Source organism: Melospiza georgiana, chromosome 2 (assembly GCF_028018845.1).
Source record: "Melospiza georgiana isolate bMelGeo1 chromosome 2, bMelGeo1.pri, whole genome shotgun sequence".
Lineage (NCBI taxonomy): Eukaryota > Metazoa > Chordata > Aves > Passeriformes > Passerellidae > Melospiza > Melospiza georgiana.
This window is the reverse complement of record NC_080431.1, coordinates 109,443,079-109,463,552: the sequence shown is the minus strand read 5'-3', so window position 1 is coordinate 109,463,552 and position 20,474 is coordinate 109,443,079. Positions and strand designations below refer to the sequence as shown.

Below are 20,474 nucleotides of genomic sequence, written 5' to 3'. Positions count from 1 at the left end.
GAATGACTCAGAGTTACCCTTTATTGTAAAAAAAAAAAAAAAAAAAAAAAGTGATGTGTGGGTGTAAGGTAGGGAAAAAGAGCCAAGAAAATGGATTCACTAATTGGGGTTTTCACCTGCTGTGAGTCTAATTGAATACAATGCTTTAATTGTAACTCAAGGAGAAAGAAGATTATGCAAAGTATGAGAAATTCAGACTGGTTTTTAAATTCCTATTACTTGGCACTATTGTATGGGAAAGAAGACCAGCATGATAATAGCAGCATCAAGCTTCTGTTACGGCAGGCCAGGAAGCTCCAGAAACAGTGGAAATTGAAGGAATGTGTGTCAGGGAATCAGTGCTAGATGCTTCTGAAGGAAAACAAACCACTTTTGCTGCGAAACGTCTGGCCTCTGGCTGCCCCTCCCTTTGTATGACACGAGCAGCTGCTCTCTCCTTGTGGGGAACCCTGAGGTTCCTCCCAGCTAGGATGAAAATCATCCTATTTTAAAGACTTAAGGAAAGTTTTGTCACTTCTTAAAACACGGTTAAACCTGCGAAAATGTGAGACTGCTGATACAACACAATTGACAGGCTTCAGCCAGATTATTCATGTCAAAACTAAGATACAGTCAGAGCAATTGATGTAATACCAGGTCCACTAAATTAAATGGAAGATTCACAGTCTAATGAGTTTTAACACGGTTTTTATGTTTACGCAAAAATTATTTCTCTATTTTCTTTCCATATTGGGGTAATATTACAGATACAAGGTTACTGAAAACTGTGAGTTAGATCTGTTAAACAACCTAAATCATCTAGAAACTAGGAGAATTTAACATTTAATTCCAATAATTTTTATATTTACACTTGAGGGCCTGAGGGGTTGAAACTTGAGCATCTCTCACATTAATGCTTCTAGAAAAAATACCTGTGGGCTTTCCTTGAACTGCTTGTTGAACTTTTCTTAAAATCAGATAATGCAACTACCTGGAGCATTAAGGGGAGCCCTAAATTTCCTGGTGCTTAGGCTAACACCCTCCAACTTCAATACCTACTGACATCCATGCAACAGGGGTGGGATGAATTTTTGATGCTTCTAGGTGTGCATCTTCCCAGTGTTAAAACAGGGAGATTCTTTTGTGCATTTGAAAGATTTCAATTTGATATTGGGAAGAAATTCTTTATTGTGAGGGTGGTGAGTCACTGGAACAGGTTGCCAGAGAAGTTGGAGATTCCTCATCCCTGGAAGTGATACAGGCTGGATGGGGACTTAAGCAACCTGGTCTAGGTGGCAGAGAAGGTGGAACTAGATACTCTTTAAGGCCCCTTCCAACCAAAACCACTCTATGAATCTGACTTGAAAGACATTGTTTTTGGGGTGGCTTTACCAGGAAATCACAATATGCAAGGCTTGAAAAACTACTTGGTTATGGGAATGACTGGGAGCCTTCATTAGGCGAGACTGGCCAAGCTGATTTGAAGTGCTTGTGACACCAAAAGGAGATTGTTGGCTTTTTGTAATGCATAGTTTGTGTAATGCACATTGCGTGGGAATTAATGCAAAGAAATATCGCAACAGTAACTCGGCGTGAGCTGAACTATTTCCTCCGCACTGACAGATCCAGGAGAGAATCTCACCCTTCCTTCCCTGCAGGGCCAAGGCAAGCCCTTAGAAATGAAATTACCTGATTTCACTCATGAATAAACCACTCAGCATTTTAAGCACCGAAATTAAACGCTGAAGGAAAAGGGGGGAAAAAAGTGCAGGTTAAGGCCCATTTCAAATCTGTCTGGATTCGGCGCATATTTCAGTTAAATTTTCTTCCCAAGCCCGCTGAAGACGAACTGATTTGCCGCCTCTCAGCACACGCCACTCTCTGGCCGGCCGGCCAGCGCCAGGGCAAAGAACACCCCAAAAATAAAAAAGAAGTCAAAGGAAGCCCCGAGGGCTTCCTCCAGAATAGCTGCACAGCACCGGGGAGACCGGGGAGGGGCGAGGTGCCCTCAGCCGCCCCGCAGCCGAGTTGAGGGGGGAGGCTCGGAGCTGAGGGCGGGCAGCGCCGGCACCGCCGCCGGGCGGGAGCGGGGCGGGGCGGGCAGCGCCACCTCCTCCTCCCTCCCTCTCCCTCTCCCTCTGCCTTTCCCTCCATCCCTCCCTCGCTGCCGCCGGGGCGGCCGCAGTGGCGCTGAGCGGCTGGGCTGGGTGGACGCGCTGTTTCTGCCTCCGCGGCGCCGCCGATCCGCCGCCGCCATGAGGGAGCAGCTCCGTGGGTAAGGGCGATGCGGGGCGCGGGCGGCAGGTGCCGGCGGGGGCGGGCGGGGGCGCGGCCCGGGGCCATCCCGCGCTCCGCGGCGGCGGCAGCAGCGAGCGGCGTGGCCGGCCGCCGTCTCTGTCATCGCTTACACGGGAAATCGCAACTTGCCGCTCGGTTTCTTCTGGGAACTTAAAAGGGCGTTTGGTTCGGCGCCTTTTCCCCGTTCCCGAGGCCGTAGTTGGGCGCTGGATGCGCCCCGTTGGCACACGTAGGAGATGGCGGTGTGAGCGGCATGCACGCGTGGCACTACCTGTGCCGGTGCCTGTACCTGTGCCTATACCGGTGCGCGATGCGCGGGGCTCGCCCCGTTGCTCCGCAGGTCCTGCGGGTAGCGCGGTGCTGCGCGGCGTCACCTGCGCTGAACATCGCCCGTGGGGCAGCTCGGGCCGGGCGTGAACTTCAGCGCAATTCCTGAAAGCGAACGTGCTCGGGGGTGTATGACTTCTTTCCCCCCCGTAATTTCATGCTTAGAAGTAATCTTTCAAGTTAATAGGTAGAAGAGGCTGGGAGGGGATTCCCTCCGGGCGGTTGCACTGCAAGTGCTGTATTTCTTGTTGCTATATGGCGCCTTATATTGCCTTTTAATAGCTGCTGTAAAACATCTTGCAGCCTGGGACACCGGAGGTGTCTTGCACAGGAGTTGGGCAGAGAGGTGGTTTTTGCAGGCGTGTGTGTGCAGAGCTGGGGAAACGAGGAACCTGGTTATATCGGGGATCTTTGACCTTTTTAGCACTAAGGAATTGTTCAAGGCCATCGCTTGTCTAAGCCTGGATTTGACAAGACCCTGCAGTGAAATTGCTTTGGCAGAAGTGGAGAGGAGAGGCTTTGGAAAGCAAATAGATCAGCCGAGACTGACAAGCCGGGGGGGAAAGGCTCACCCAAACCAAGCCACTGAGTGGGAATCTTTTCCCCTGACAGAGCAGACAAAATAAATGTTTAACATCAGCGGGAGAAAAGAAGGGTTACTGTTCAGTACTTGACAGCTGATATTTGGCCCTTCTCCTGTTTTTCATTTCCAGTATCGGCAAGAAACTTTAATATATATGGGTGCCTGCCTTCAGCAGTCTGATAAATCTTGCAAAAGCCAATAAAACAGGCTAAAGTCAAATTCCTGCTGAAGAGACGCTGATCCTTGGCTTAAACAGAAGTAATCTCTGCACAGATCAGTAGTCTCTAGATTTACAGATGAAAACAGTAGTTCTTTGTAAAGCACAAAGGAGTGCCACCTTTTTACATTGCTAATACTTTCCATAGCACTAACTTGTTTTAGCTTGGGAATTAATGAAGCACTGTAGAAAGAGAAATATTAAGTCTTTCTTTGCAGTCACTGTCATCTTCCGTTGAAAACATTTTTCTTTTAAATGAGAGGTAGTGTCTATTCATAAAAGCTCTTTCAGTAGCATTTAGGTTCGTTTAGTAAAATCCAAACAACTATCATGTTTACTTTGGCTTTTTGACAACAGTCATAAGGTGGTTGGAGTAACATTTGATTCATTGTAAAGACAGAAGGTGAGAAGTATTGTAAATCATGTTGTTTGAAACGAGATGAGTTCGGGGGTTTGTACAATGCCACTATAATTTGGGCACTTTTTTATGAGTATATGTGACTATTGCTATGCGATAGAATTTTTTATTCTGTGCACATGTATGCATTTGCACATGTTGTTCATGTCGCATTTGCTAATGAAGGGTGTGGGGAGAAGTGCAGCAGAACTGGCTCTGGTATCACCAATGAAGTGAGCTGTAAGAGTTTAAAAAGGACTCTGCAGTTGCAACCTGAAATTCTGCTCTGGAGCTGAGCAGTGAATACACAGGACCTTTTTTTTTCTTTTTTTCTTTTTTTCTTTTTTTTTTTTTAAGGGGTGAGGGAGAAGAGATGCAATCAAAAACAGTTAAAAGATTTGTCAATGTTACAGTGTGGCTGGTGCAGGAATGTGGGGGGGAATTCGTGCAAGAATTTGGGTGTGGGGGAGCATTGCTTTCAATTCCTCCTGCTGCTGGTGTTGCTCAGAAGTAATATAAAAAGAATGAAGAAAAAATGACTGTATTTTGTCCAGACTGATCAAGTCATAACAGGGGAACTGTAATTCCAGTGTGTCTGTTAGGATATCATCTCTTGATTTCAGGTTTCCAATCCTGTGTGTTGTTGGCTCTGCTGACAGTGATGAGAGACAAATCTCTCTGCTGTTGGCAGAAACAGAGTTCACACAGGCATAGTGTGACAGAATTCCCTACATAAAAATTATCCTTGCTAATATAATATAATCATCCTTTAATTAAGTGGTCCTGTGGTTCCCAAAGGATGTATCAAGTGAAGACTATGCTTTCATCCCACCAAATTATCAGTGTGTTTAGCGTGCCAGTCACACTTCCACCAAGGTGTCACCACTAGCCATTGCTGCTCGTCTTCTTTTCAGGCCTGGTTTTAATTTCCTTTCCACTTTTGCAGCTCAGGTCAGGTGAGAAAGAGGAAAAGAGGCCAAGTGAGTGCACTTACATTTTTATTTGTTTCAGAATGCCTGTGATTTAAAAGCTAGTGATCAATTTAGTTGACCTAAATGTAGAGCCAAATTGAAAAATATATCCTCTGAGCATGTGCAATATTGGAAAACTGCTGGCTGTGTGTGCCAATGTCTTTTTGTGTTGGTGGTTTGTTGGAAAAGCATTTTGAGTACTTATTTCTGCACATATTCTCACTCTGCTTCAGCTGCTGCTGGTCAAGAGGACTCAGACTACACTTTTGACGTCTTTCTGACTTGCAGGCTGTAAAGGGCCTTGTTCACCAGAGTTTGAAACTCTGGCAAACACGTTGCTGCAGATCTATTAAGGATGCTACAGCATTCCCAAGTGTGGTTGAGGCCGCCTGAAAGTGCTGAGCTGGCATTTCACTTCAGACAGTGCTCACAATAAGGGCATACACACAAATCCTCCCCCACCAGTCCAAGCCCAGAGCTCACAATTAAATGGCCTTTGAAAATGGCAAAGAGGCTTAGGAAGAATAGCCTTGATGGAATCTAACCTTTCCTGGAGCTGCCCTTGTGTGCAGAATAGTTGATAATTTCCCGAGCTGAAGATGTTGAGAGGCGAACGCCTTTTAGCTGGAGCAAAATATCTGCAGCCTTCTTGTGTTCTGCATGTAAAGTACCAGCAAAGTCTGCCCTGGCTCCGTAGGGCCACTCAACCTCCACAGTTCCCCTCCAAGCCTTCCCTTGCTCCTGCAGGAGCACAGAGGGGTGCTGAGGGCTGGCCAGCCCATCCCTGGGGCTGGTTCCAGGTGGAGCTGGGTGGTCTTTGCCAAGGTGGGATCCAGCAGGTGCAGGGCACTCTGCCCTGTGGGTGCTCACTGCTGGGGCAGGAGTTAGGGGCTCTACTGGCTTGACTTTTGTGGTCTTACCAAAGGAATATTTCCTCTAAGTTGCAACGAAGTTTCAAATTAAGGCAAAACGGGAAATGTACCGGCGCTGCGAATTCAGTCTTTGTTACTTGAACATGAAGCAAATTAAATCATTCTTTACAAAATATGCATTTCCCGTGATAATTTATCTTGTACTATGAAAGAAAACCATGCTGAGTAAAGGTTTGGGGTTACTGGTATTAAAAATACCTGAAACCAGTTGGAGTCCAGTGTTTCTCTGGCAAAGAAAATTTTATTTGCAAGGTCTTACAAAAGCAGTTGTGTATTTTCAGCACTAGTAAATGCTATAAGCTTAAACCGTACACGCTAAACTCATTGATACGTGATTAGGCCTTAAATAAAAAATTAAAATAAAAAATTCAATAAATTACTTATTGGTATAACTTTGATTTTGGATACTAGTTTTTCACAGGAAGATGATCCTTTTGTTCTTCTATCCACCACAAGCACGGGATATGTCCATAATCCTATGTATATTCGCCTTTACCAGATATCTAATGGTTTTTAAATGTTTTCATGGGGAATCAGTTTCTTTGAAGGCTGTCAGGTTGACAGCTATGGAGTCTGAAATCATTTAGTTCGTCCATAGAACAATTTGGGGCTACCAAATTAATTTCATACACAAAGGAGGTTATTTTCAGAGACTCCTTGTAACTGTTCACATAAATTCTTTTTCTCGTTTTTGCTATGTGATTCAGCCTACAAACCATGGTACAGTTCCTGTTCAGATAGACCCCACTTCTGGGGCTGTCTGCCTGTGGGGAAGCATGCCAGGCTGGCCAAACTCATGCATGGAGAACTATTGATCTGGGACTGACATTGGGTGCAAACAAACTGCAGCCTCTCCTGGTCTGTTGGTGTGAATGTTTGTCTGGGTCTGCAGCTGCTCACCTGAATCGTGACATTTCTGGCTATGGAGTTTTCTGCCATCAGTGCACTTCTGTCTTTTCCTTTGGGGTGCTGCTATATCAGAAGAGGCTTCTCTCAGTTGAGTTTTTAGGAATGAAGCTGTTTCCATTTTTCTTCTAAAATGTGCTTTATACCTGGGTGTAATAAAAGGTTCTGGTGTTACGTTCTCCCTGCAAAACCTGCTCGCTCCAAGCAGGATGGGAAATGCAGGAGCGCAGATGCAGCTGGCCCAGATCCGCAGGTTTTCACTTGAAGCTACCCAGTTTCTGGGAGTAAAAAACCAACCAACTAGAAAAAAAGCCCAAACCAGGCTGAAATTTCTGAATACAGTTGCATCCACCTCCCTTTGCAGGACTCGTTTTTATCAGAGCAAAGAACAAGACTGGTTTTGCTCTTGTGTCCTTCTCCCATTTTCATTACCTTCAGCCACTGCAGGAATTGAGAAGGGTTGGGAATGCTGAGGTTGTTGAGACAGGGCTTGTTTAAAACCCTGTGCTCAACTAGGGCAGCTCTACAGTAGAGTTTTTTCTTATGCTTAGTGCTTGTGATCCCTTTCATTCCTTCTTGTAGTTACAGAGCAAAATCTGGAAATATTATATATAGTAAGCTGCTGAACATATAGAGGTTACTGGGGCAGTAAGTATTCACTGGAATCAAATAAATAGCCTGTCTTTTAAGGCCAAAATTAAATTGTACTAAAAAAACCTGGCACAACTTTCTTTTTCCTTGAGTAGAGGTGCTGTTTAAGTGATGCATTGGAAGTTTTACCTCTTCTTATCTATAAAGGGTAAATGTGCTCTTGGGAACATCAGTGCCTCAAAATGAGAGCCCAAGGACTGTTTGTTCTCTAAAACAACCTTGTTGTGTCAATGTTCCAGGGCACAGTGCAGCCCACAGGTGCTGCTGGGTGGTGGTTTGGTCTCCTGGAGCAGGGAGCTGTGTGCTCCAGGAGCTCAGCAGTGCTGTGGGTCAGGTCCTGCTCTTCTGCATATGTTCTCCACAATGATGTGTGCATGTTGAAGCCTGTATGTCTGCTTTTAAGTACAGATATGGGAAATGTATTTGGTAGTAATGGTATGCTAACATACATGTTCCATATATATTTTTATTTTTTTTTCTAATGGAGACTCACAGTTGTCTCTTAATACGGCTGAATTCTGTTTGAATTGAATGGGACTTAATTGGCTACAGGACAGATAACGAGAATTTTCTTTCAAGCCTTCTATGTTAATGGAAACATAATCATGTTAGCTATGCTGTCATTAAAAAACATACTCCAAAAGTATAACCTTAGGAGACATGAGTTGCTACTACATCCACTAACACTTCACTCTGTTGACTTTCTCACGCTGCCTGTCCTTCGGCAACACGTTGTGTTGCAAAGCTGGAGGCTGCTGACCTCAATGCAGACACTCTCCAATTTACATTCTGCTCATACTGCAGCATTTCATAACCCCGCTTCAGCTTTTCCCTGGCTTCCCAACAGTGGAAAAGTCAAGCTGTGCTGCTTGACACTGCACAGGGACCTCCAGGGCCAGGGAAAGGGCCTGGGAGTCCCTGGAAACAAGCAGAGCAGCCAAGAGTCTTTGCTAGAAGAGATTGTCACTACGGGGTGCAGCATTGCCCTGGGAAGCGGTGTAAGCTGGTGGTGGATCAGAAGGCTGTGGCTCAGGGAATTTAGCGCACGAAGGATTGGACCCACTGCATTGGGTGGTTCTTACTACTACATGGGAAAGGGTTGAGAGAGCATGTAGGGGAAAGGAAGTCGAATATGGATCTCAGTGTCTGGTCAGTTTCCAGAAGCTCTTTAAGAACTAAGCCCTCTGAAATGTCTGTCCTCTAGCTTGGAGCAACTGGAGAATGAGCGGTACAAAGCAATGAGTTCTTAAGAATTGACGGCTTGCAAATTCCTCAAAACATTGACATACTTGCTGTCTTTTTAGTTAGCACTAATTAAATTTTAATTTTATTTCATGATTTCTTGCCTGAATAAAGCGCTCCAGGTTAGTGCCCCTCATTGAAGGAAGGCACGCCTGGCACTGCTGAGCCCCCTGCCAGGGCAGCCCAGGCTGTGGGCACAGATCTGGCACCGTGCTCTGATGTGCAGTCTGCATCTCTGCTGTGAGATGGAGAGAGAAATTCTCTTTACTAACTTTCATGTTTTGTGTTGTAGCCATGAGACGCAAACGACCTGCTGGGATCATCCCAAGATGACTGAGCTTTACCAGTCATTAGGTAAGGCATCTCTATCAGATCTTTGGTGCTTTTATTTTATTTTTTTTCTTTCAACTGAATGATTTGCTAAGGCAAAGATTTCCAGAGGAAGCAAACCAAAATTAAGTGAAAGAGAGAGGCAGAGCTTTCACCAATGTTAAAATTTTCTGCAAGGGAAATACAAAAGGCACACATTTCAAACATGCAGTAGAAAAGAAATTTATTTCATTTAGCACATTTGGAATGTACACTGGGTTTATAAAGTAATTTGGGTGTATTGTTACAATCTCTTTGCTGAAAGACTGGAACAGAAGTTAGAAAAAAAATAATCCTGAATCTTTTCACTGTCTAATCTGCTTTACAAAAGGCACATGAAAAAATCAAACCAAGCTGCTGTTAATGTTGACTTTTGGATGGTGGGAAGCCAGTTGAAGCAATTTGCCAAACTGTGTTACCACTGCTTTATTTTTAAAGCACTTTCAATACTTAGAAGGCATAGCAGCTGTCATGATGTCATTTTGAATACCCAAATTGCATGCTTATTATGACTTCAGATGTGCCTCTCTGGTGGAGGGGTTTTTTTTTTCATTTTTTAGCAGCTTTGGAATTTATTAACAGAAGCACATCTACAAGATAAAATAGGTTAATCTATGCTCTAGTGTAGGCTGCTTGGCAGGCCATTTAATAGCTAACTCTTTGATTTTAATGGTTGTGTTAATAAATAATAGAGGGTATAATAAAAATTAAGCTATTTTGCTGAAAGAAATATCAGTAAATATGCTGCATTCATAAAGGAGGTTACATTTGTACAGCACATGTACATAAACCAGCTTGAGCACTAGGACTGTCAGATCTAGCATTCTGTGCAGGCTTATTTGCCATGGTGAAAAATAGCTTAAATTACCACCTGCTAAACTCTAGTTTAGCTGCTGAAAACAGTCTAATTATGCCAGTGTAATCTATTTCAAGCAAACTCAGGTATCTCTATGGTGCTCTGCAGTTCAAGCATGCTAAAAATATTTTAGAAAAGTGATATAAAATGAAACGACGCAGTGTGAAGATTTTTTTTTTCCTTATAGTATTAGCAGTGTGGCAGCAGTTGGTTTAAAAATTAACCAGAAGTCAGCTTTGTATGCCAAAAAGGGATATAAAATGTGTAAGTTCAGGCTAACCAAATGCAAAAGCAGACAAGTAGGGACTTGACATTTAATTACAACGTATTGCCCCATGTGTCTCCTTCATATTTCTGCTTTAAAGTGAGTGATTTAAAAGTTGCAGGACAAATGGTAATTGCACTTGCAGACATCCCTTTAATACAGGTAGGTCTTCAAATAGTTGCCTGTTAATTGAACTGCACTCTGACTCCTCAGCTGCCTTTGATCCCCAGATTGCAAGGTATTGCTGATACTGTTGTTGCTCAGACCTAAAGTCCTGTTGCAACTGCTTTTCTTCTTAGAGTCCCTGTTCCAGCCAGAGTACTCTTAAATACCAAGAAGTGAAAAGGTAATAAGGGAGAAAAGTGTCCTGATAGATTCAGGTCAGCAGTTCAGAAGATGTGTGACTGCTGAAGTCAGTTTGCATTTAGTTTAACTGAATTTTATCACTGTGAGTATCACCCAAATGTCAGGAGTTTAAGACAGCCTTATTTTTTACTGCACAAAGAAGGAACATGTTCAGGCAGATTTTGTTTCTTACTTACTTGTGAACTTTCTTTTTTCTCCTGCTGCTTTCCTTTTCAGGAGTGTTAAATCTCCAAAAAAGCAGTCCTTTATCTGGGCTGTTCTGTTTCTTTTAGAGCTGAGACCAAACAGTCATTAATGTGAAAGAAATACTGATTTTAGACAAGTATGTATAATTTATATTTTTATGAGTAAACTGAGGTGTTCATTTATGTGTACAAAAGAGACTAGACAAGGTGACTCTTTGTGTCCTGCCACATGGGTGAAGCTTTGATGAAAGTGCTCCTGAATAACCTACCAATTTATTTTATTTCTGAACTGAGCGTAATCACCATTGCCTAACTCTCACACAAACTGCATAATACAGGCATAACCCGTTTAGTCTTGAACAGAACCCTTGATGTATTTTCAGTGCTTTGCTTTGCCTCGGGTCAAAATGGTAATAATGGGATGTTTGAAGTCTTTTCAGACTGTTCAGTAATATATTATCTGAGAAGATGTTATTAAAGTCGATTTTGTATTGCATACTCATTATATCTTATTATTTTACCCTCCATTAGGATCCCAATTTTGTTTCTAATTCGTATAAAGAAGCTAGTAAAGAGCTTAGTATGTATGCCTTTTTAAAAATCTGGTAGAAAGCATGAATTTGGCAAGCGGGTAAATGCAGAAAAGTGGGACCAAGTACATCAATGCTGTCAAGAATTTTCATTTCCATTTTCCAACTTCTACACTTATCCAGTGTAGAATAATTGTGCTGTGTGATGTAGCTCTCTGTACATGCCAGTAATTTGCTGCAGGATGATTATGTCTGATTTAAATTCTTACAAATTACTGAAAGCTTAATTTTTTATAAGTGAATGAGGAAGGTGCATCCTGGCACGAGGTAACATTTCTTACCTGCCTTCAAGATGCAAGAGACACTTCTCCAAGAAAGAAGAGTAATATTAATCTTCACATATCAAATTCACACCCCTCCAAATTGTTGCATTACATTTTGCTAAAAATAGGTGAATTTCAAGTGAGACTTACTGGTTCATTTTTCTATCTTTGGAGGTCTAGGTATTAATAAAAATGAAGCTAAATTACTTGGGAGCATTATTTAGTACTACTAAAAGGAGCTGGCAATGTGCTGTGCACAGTCCTGTAACTTCTTCAGTTGGGACTGCATCAGAGACAGGAGGAAGAATCTATGGGAAGAAATTATACAATACTCTGCCTATGAAGGAAGTATTCTCAAATTCTCTTGGAGCTCATTTGCTAAAACATAGCTAGTTATAAAGATATTTGTTAAATATTTGATTGAAATTACATATGTGTATCAAAAAATTTCCAACTCATGGTTCTCCTTCTAACAGACATTTTCCTTTTACGACACTAAGGTGCTTGTTCCTGACTGCTCTTTATTATTTAAACAATGTAGCATTTTATCAGTGTTGATGAAAAATTTACTCAACTTGAGCAATTTTTACTCTTCTTTAAGTTATGGCTACTTAAAGGTACATAATAAGCTGTCTATAATGAATGATTTAATTGTTTAATGTTTAATTGAAATGGCAGCAGGAATTAAATGTTGGTATAGATTAGATTAAAAAGAATCATATTAGTTAAGAACATAGAGAAGAAATAAATGCTGAAATAGGAAAGGTAGTAAAAATCATTATACGTGAGCTTCAAAGAATCAGAAGCTGACATCCCTGGTTTGTATTTATACCATTAAGAACCACTCCTATTTTCTTCTAACTTCCTCCTGAAAGTCTTCAAAGAATCAAGAACTGCTCTAGATGCTTTTCTTTACAAAATTAGTTCCTCTGCAGCAGGTTTGCTCTTTTTACACTGTTCTTTTACACCCCCTTACAAATTTTTTCATCCTTCATGATGACTCCAGGGCATCACTGAAAAGGGAATTTGTGTTGTTTCTCTGTCTTGGAGACCACGGACCTTTGCATGAGGGCAGAGACAGAAGGAACAAGAATCACAGAGTGGTCTGAGTTCGCTCAGTTTTTTCAGATTATCTTCTGAGAGTGAACATTTAATGTCAGACAGCTTAGCTCTGAATAGTAGTATTTTGCCTTTAAGCTGAGAATGACTCCAGCCTTTGCTGTGATGGCCCAGGAGGACTTGGCTTGTCATGCCATACTGTTAGTGTCCCCTCCTCCAGCCTTCCTGTGTCATGTGTCAGTACAAGTGTCCTCAAGGTGCATTAGTGTCACCATGAACAGTAATTGCAGTAGCAGGATGCAGTCAGAACTGTTGTTTATCATTCCTAATTCACCAAGGCAGGGCAAGAGGGTGAAAACCACCCTCATCCTTGCAGGCTGCAGTGCACTGGTGACAGCTCTCCATTTAATTTAGAGGATGGGGGGCAGTTCTCTATGGATTACATGAAAGAAATGTCAGAATTGCTTAACACAAGGTGGGAGAATGCTGGAAGGCACCTCTGAGCTTTCAGCAGCAGCTGCTGTGTTGATCTTGTGGCTGGCTTCTAACTCCCAGTGACCAAGACTGACCAGCTTCATCCTCTTTGGTTTGTGTATCTTGATTTGTCCTTCTAAAATGCTGCCTGGAGAGGCTGAACTGCCCCTGGTTGCCATTACAGTTTGCATTAGCAACCACTAAATCATGTATTTATTATGAAGCTTTATTCATATCCAGCTGTTTTTCATGTTTGCACCAGTAAGACCTGTGTCTAGTACACACATCAGACATTTGAGTTCTCCTGCAATCCAGTGAGATTTTCCATATGGCCTCTCTTTAAAGGTTGATTATTCACTCATGTCCTTTTCAAGCCCATTTCAAGAAATAGGATTGCTTGGCTTCAGTCAGCCTTGGCCAGTAGTCAGTGTAGAGGGGGCCCTTTCTGTGTGATTGAGCTCTGTGCAGCACACACCTAACAGACAGGAAACTTAACTGTACATAACAGACAGTAAATATCACTGTGGCAGAGAGGTAGAATTTAGGGGTAGCAGTTAACCTGGCATCCCTTGAAAATGAAAGCACAGGTGTATTAGCGTGAAGGAGGCTCTTCTAGAGAGAAGGAAGGGCTGTTCTGTTACAGAATATTGCCAGCATGGGGACATTTTGCTTAAGGTAACTGCACTCTTGGTTTGCAAATGGACACTTTGTATTATTATTCCCGAAGTAGTTTGTAGTTTATTTATTTTAGGATTTTCCAGTATGATTGCTTCTCATCAGAGTACATAAAAGGTTTCTGAACTTTCTGACTGCAAACTCCACTCAGGTCTCAATCCCATAATGTGATGAACCAGGTGTACATCAAATCCTTTCTTGCATTTTTGTGTTTGTAGGCTGAAGAAAAAGACACTCCATTCTAAAACTCTCAAAGGTCATGCCATTTGGTCTGATGAAGGGATGCTGGCACATGCTCTGGTGTTCAGCCACTGGGTCTAGATGCAGTCAGTAGTGTTGTGGTGCTCTGGGTACCTCCCACTTGTTCATTTGCAGACACACTGTTGGCTTTTTCACTCAGGTGTTCAGGCCTAGTACAACGTGAAGAATGCTTAAGCTGTACATAGAAAAACAGTTTACTGTTATTTATTACCAAAATAGTGTAGATGATAGCATTAGTTATTGTTATAATAAAAGTCAATGGCTGAGACTCAGCTGATATTAAGCAGTGTTACTTGATTAATTTCTTTCCTTTGTGCATTTGTGTCATTTGCATTTTAAAGCTGCAATTCCAGAAGAGGCAATATATGTCACTGTAGGGCACCATTAAAAGATTAATTTACAGGTTTTGGGCACCAGGAGGAAGCCCAGCATTCTTACCAGCCAGACAGGGAATCTCAGCTATATTGAAACAATGTGAGCTAAAGCTTCTTGGAAAGGCAAGAGTGCTGCTGATGTCTGATGAGACATGGAAAGTTTAATGGCTGTAGAGGAATTGCTGTCTATTCAGGACTGTCCAGTATGGAGTTTTTAACATCTGTTAGGAAGGCACTGTCATTCCCAAAATAGGTTATCCCCAGGCAGTGTATTTATGAGCAGTCTATGAGCATGTCACAAGCTGTGGCTGAGTAAGGCTTTCAGGTTTCTGGGTACATCACTACAGGTTCACATTCTCTGTCCTTGCACCTGAGATTAAAAACCCTCAGAACACTGTAAGTCTTGTAAAATGAAGATGAGGATTTGACCTGATGACATCTAATTTCTTTAAAAGAATTAAGTTGTTAATTTCAGGTTAATACCACCTGAAGCATGTAAGCTGCTCATTTCACTTAGATGATGTCCAGACACTGAGATAATTGCTGTCCATGGGAAGGGTGTGTGTTTGGCCCTCATTAACTAAAAAAGCAATTATAATAATATTCATAATAATATAAACAAGAAGCCTCTCTTTAAAGTAAAGAGGAAAGGTAGTTTCATGGTAGAGTTTATGAGATGCCTTCAGATTACATTGGGAGAGAGATAAATGGCATGAACAGCTTTTGGTGGGAGGTAGCCTGGTCCATCCCAGTGCTTTTAAACACCTTGGAATGACTCTGTCATACGGGATAGGACGATTTCAGATGGAACCTCCCAGTCACTCAGCACTCTGAGCAGATGCAGCAGCTCTAGGAGGGACTTATTTAAATCCTGTTGTCTGGCTTATAGATTTGACTCCTTAAGAGTAAAAACAAATACCCCCTCATGGTAGATGTTAAACCTGTTCTTTAATAGGTTATTTTAGAAAACTGACTGATTTTAAATTTTTTATTGCTTTTAGTTATTTTCCAAGCTATTTTATGTAGTGAAAGCTCAAGAATATGAGGATATGTTTTTCCTCTTAATATAGTACTCATATCCCAGTGTAAAATCTGGAATTTAGCAAGAGAGGATTAAAAAAAAAACCCCAAACTGCAAGATTTTATTTGATTACTGATCTGTGTCAGTAGTCAGTGAGACATTCCAGCAGGTGGTTTGAATCACTGACCACTTCTCAGATGAGTGGGTTTTTTTGCCTGATTATGCACTAGCAAAAAGATCTACTGTGTGTAATTGTAGGTATTTCTAGAATACTGTAGAAATAGAACATAGCCCTTATGTTTTGAGATTTCTCTCAACATGCAGAATTATGCAGAAAATGTTAGAATTTAATTATCTTATCATCTTTCCACAGTATTTCTGATTTGAGTTACTCCTATCAGCACTCTGAACTGAAGTACCCTTCATTAAAGCTGCATTTGTAATAAAAGCACTGATTCTTGTTCACTGTTATCATGTTATTAGATAGAGAAAGATATATATTCACTTGAACAGAGGGGTCATCCATGGCTGAGTGGTGGGAAAGTCGTGATTTCTCTTTGCTCTGAGATGTAAATATGTCACCAAATACTCCCTCATGGTCCTTTCTTCTGTTGGCTCCTTTCCAGGGGCCAGGTGACCTCTTCACTGCATCGTTGTTTCAGACCATGAACAGATTATGCTCTTGGGCATTTACATTGTTTACAGCTTGAGAGTTGCCTTCTGAGCAAGAACAGGGAGTATTGTTAACAACTTGCAAAAGTTTCACAATACAGCAAGAGCTTTCCAGCCCTCTGATCACTCCGTTCAGAGGATGAGGTGGTACATACTTTCTAGGAGTGGGAGGAAAGGGCTGGAGGAATACTTGTTGGTGCACTGAACTCCTCAACCTGCTCTGCAATGATAAAAGCTTTGGAAGCAGGGCTTAGTGGGTCCTGACTCTTTCAGTGTGGGGGTGGAGAAAGCAACACTTTTTTTTTCCTTAGGATCCAGGAAGGAAAAAAGCAAAAACAATTTCCCAAAGCAGAGAGGTAAGAACTACTGGTGTTCCCATAGGCTTCTGGAAGGTTGCTGCTGCTTGAGCCCCTCTCGTCCCTCCTCTGCCTGTTGCCAGCAGGAGCAGCTGGGGTGTGAGCAGGCAGTGTGTCTGTGCTCCTCACTCAATGTCAGGGGTGGCTTTACACCCAGCGTGCCCCAGCCCAGGGCCAAGGCTCATTCCCTGGCAGAATTGTGTTCTGTGGTTCATATAAATGGGGTCTCAGCCAGCAAGCCAAATGGTTTGAACTCAGTTAGGAAGGGCCTGGGCTCCTTCTGTTGCTACCCAGAGCAACACGTGTGTTCCAGCAGTGGCCCCAGGGGAGGAAAGGCACCACTGACACTTCCATAGGCACAGGGAGGGGAAAAGTGAAATCATTAAGATCCAGTGATCTTAAGTGACTGTCACCATCTGGTGAGACAGCTGTCCATCAGAAGCATGGAGATGGTGGCATAAGGAAGACAGAGGTGAGCAGTTGGCACAGGTACAGTAGCTGGGTGCAGGCTAATCCTGGTGACAGCAGTGACGGTGGCAGTGGCTCAGCCTTGGCTTGCAGAGCCAAATGAGCACTGGTGCTGCTGCTTTTCCAAAACCTGAGATCAGGGCTCCAGAATGAGCACCTGGCATTGCTGCTTCATCATGTAGAGCAGATGCTTCTTGGCAGCAGTGTCGTTAAGGTTGATGATAAATTCAGTGTGTATTACATATACAGGAAAATAGATGTAAACTGTAGCACTTCCAGGATTAAATGTCTGCACGGATTGTATTTTCTGCCTTGATCGAGGCCTGAAATATGCATACATATTTACTCACATTTCTGAAAATGTAAATAATAAATAGATAAGCTTCTTTCAGAACACTCAGGGAGAATTTAAGAAAGGCTTCTTCATTTTGTCAAATGCTGGCCATAATATTCTTTTACAGAGTACAAATACAGATTTGCAGCAAGGGTACAAAATGTAATTGAATTCATGGTGTGTTTGCGAGAGACTGCTTTATTAATTTCCATTTAAGACAAATTAACTCTCTTTATTTAACTTACTGTATTCTACACCACATAAAGGACCTGTCAGGATGATGGTGAGAGACAGAGCTTGCAAGAACAATACATAGAAGTGCCCATTAAAAAGGTGTATGCAACTGTGCAGACAAAAATAAATTATATACAAAGCTGAAACTTCCTATTCTGCTCTAAGACATGTTTCAGAAATGTTCCACAGCTTTTATTAAGGTATTCAAAACTACTGAATTATCATACCTCGTATTATTCATTCAGAACAGCTTAATTAAAATTAATGTAATTGAGACTATATTCCCTCTGCTACCTATACCTGTACAGCATTATAAATGATGTTGGGATAGTTATACCCAAGCTACCACATTTCAAACAGCTTTACAGCACCTTAGCTCGTATGCCAGCAAGGAAATGTTTTGTCTTTCCCTGTTTTTCATCATATTCTTTCTCTAAGAGTCTGTCACGTTAGAGGAAGCTTATTGAGCTAAAGGGACCTTTATTTTGAGCCACTGCATTTTTTCCTCTAATGTTCTTTTTATATCTACGTTGTAGTTTACATTTTCTAAGCACTTTCCCATCAGTAATTGCTTAGGCTCCATGGGTTTCACCAGTAAATTAAATGCATTCAGCAGTGTTGTCAGGTGCTGAAACTGGCTGGCACAAGCAGTGTATTTCTGTCTGGAAAACCCTTAAGTTGCAATATGCCAAGCAATCTCTTGGGAATGATCCTTAGGCTGCACGGGAGTGTGTGTGCCCAGGAATGAGTTGGGTAGGTGGCAGGGCCAAGAGCTTCTGTTTGTTCAGTGGTGGGTGGCTGCCCTGTAGTGTATGAGTGTGTCCCCTGCCACTCCTCAGTTCCCAGTGCAGCTGCTGGCAGTGCCCCTTGGGACCAGCCTCTGTGCTCTGGTCTGGTGTGTCTTTGTCCCCACAGCGGCCAGGAGGTTTTGCAAGCCATGGTTAAAGTAATCAGTGGGGACTTGTGCTGATATCCTTATTTTGTGAATTGTATGAGGACAGCTTAGCAAAAGTTGAGCCAGACAGTGTCTCCCCAACTGGGTGCCATTCCCTGTCACGCTGCCAGAGCCACTGGCTCCCTGCCATTTTGCAGGTGGGGACCTGGAAACTCACCTGGCTGGGTGGGCTGGCTTCTCTCCAGAAAGGCTCTACATCTCTGGGCATGGCTGGGGCCTGCTTAGGTGGAAAGCACAGAAGATTAATTGGATATTTTTAATAAGTTTTCTGTTTTAGCAGTAGCTGAGAGTCACTTGTTTTTTCCTGGGCATAAGTTTTCCCTTGGGGCTGCCTGCACACAGCCTGGCTGGTGCACAAGGTGAACAAGGAAGAGTTTCAGGAGCTTATCTCCCTCACAGTGCCTCCGGTGTGAAAAGCTCTGCAGTATTTCCAGACACTGCTGCAGTCACTGATGTTGTCCTTTCAAGTGCTCTTTAGTTCTGTGCCTTTGAACAAAAGGAAGTAACACTTTAGGACTTAGTGGGGTTTTTTTTGGATGGTTGGTTGTCAAGATTTGAGGTCTTTAACTCAGTGAAATTTCTAACAAATTTTTTTTCCACCTCTGCTCTTTTAACCAACAGGTATAGTCTTGTAGTTCAACATAACAATGTATTCATGAGTCTGGTTATTTCTGGTGTGTGAAGCTGATCTTTTGTTCTGATCTTGCCTCCCTACAGCTGACCTGAACAACGTCAGGTTCTCGGCGTACAGGACTGCCATGAAACTCCGCAGGCTGCAGAAAGCTCTCTGCTGTAAGTACCTGCCTGTGCCTCACCCTCTGCCAGGAGGGCTCCAGCACCAGCACACAAGTTTATTCACAGATATCAGAAGCAGAAAAACACTCCCACACGTACCCCCAGCTCTGCCTGGTACATGGAGACCTCTCACCTGAAGGGCCTCCTGCTGCCACCGGTTTGCATGGTCATTACAAACCCAGAGTGCTGGGTGGTCTGCAGGTCTGTGCCTTGTAAGGCAGAGCAGCAGTTCAGAAATAAAACTGAACATACCGTACATATTTCTTATCTTTACACACTTTAGCCAGGTGTTTTCGCTGTGCCATGTCACTGTGCCATGTCCTGTGCCAGCCACGGCTTTGCAGCTGAAAGAAACACAGTTGTGGTGTGTTGGGAGTAGTGAAAACTCAGCTGAAATAATGCTTCAGAGCTGGAGTTGCTAATGGTTTGTTAAGTTAAATCTTGAACCCTGAGGGGTTATTGCCTTTAAATGAGATCATCTCAATAAACATTTAGCTTCATTTTTTCCCCAGCTTTCAGTTGTGTTGAAAAGTCTCTCATCAGCTGTTATATTAGTGATGTGCATGTTCGAACATTTTAATTCTCCCAACTGCTCTGTGTTATTCTACTTTTCACTAGAATTACATTTCCTTTTTAGCTTATTGTAACCTGATAGCTAAATAATTTGCTGAGAGTTTTCTTGATAGGCCAGTCAGCTGCCAAAGCAAGCAGTTTATTAGGCAGTCCAATTGGGAGGATTATTAAAATATTTTAACATTCACTGTTTGGCATTTAATTACAGGGTTAAATTTCTGACACAGTTGCAAATGTCTCAACTGTTGATTTATCTCAAGTAAGATTTGTGTTCACATGCTTTCTGGAACCGTGTCAAACCTCGGTATTTTTGAGCATGTTTACTTTTAGGCTTATAAGCATGGGTGAATTCCGCTAAAGTGTGCAGACTTAATGTCTGACTGTATAAAAAATAGGGGAAAAAAGGAAAAAATAAACAGTAAGTGAGAAGTCTTGTAACATTATGAAGGATTTCAACATTAATTCAGTGACAAAGAAAGAATTATGATTAGAAATATAAACATCTTTCCATGGTACAGCACTTCTGCCACGCTCACTGTGGAAATGTGGTATAAAGAAACTGGAGTGATATGCAGTGAGAAGTATTCATAACCAGTGCAGCACTGAAGGAAACAGAATTTCTGGAATTAACTAGCTGGCAGTGCATAAGTGTAACTTGCAACAGGCTTTTATGACTGAAAGTGCAAAACTTTGCATCCCATTTTATCTGTATTAGAATCATAGAATATTCTGAGTTGGAGGGAACTCACAAGTATGATCCAACTCCAACTCTTGGCAGGCTGCCCCAGCAGTCACACCATGTGCCTGAGGGCACTGTCCAGACACT

At 42.4% G+C, this 20,474-nt stretch overlaps 1 protein-coding gene across 1 annotated transcript in view; it reads left to right on the top strand.

Annotated features, from left to right (window-relative positions):
- The window catches only part of DMD (dystrophin), a 1,043,539-nt gene that overhangs the window by 957,248 nt on the left and 65,817 nt on the right, over positions 1–20,474 (top strand). The window contains 2 exon segments of the mRNA XM_058043463.1: positions 8,796–8,857; positions 18,998–19,072. Coding sequence (XP_057899446.1) covers positions 8,796–8,857; positions 18,998–19,072 — 137 coding nt within the window.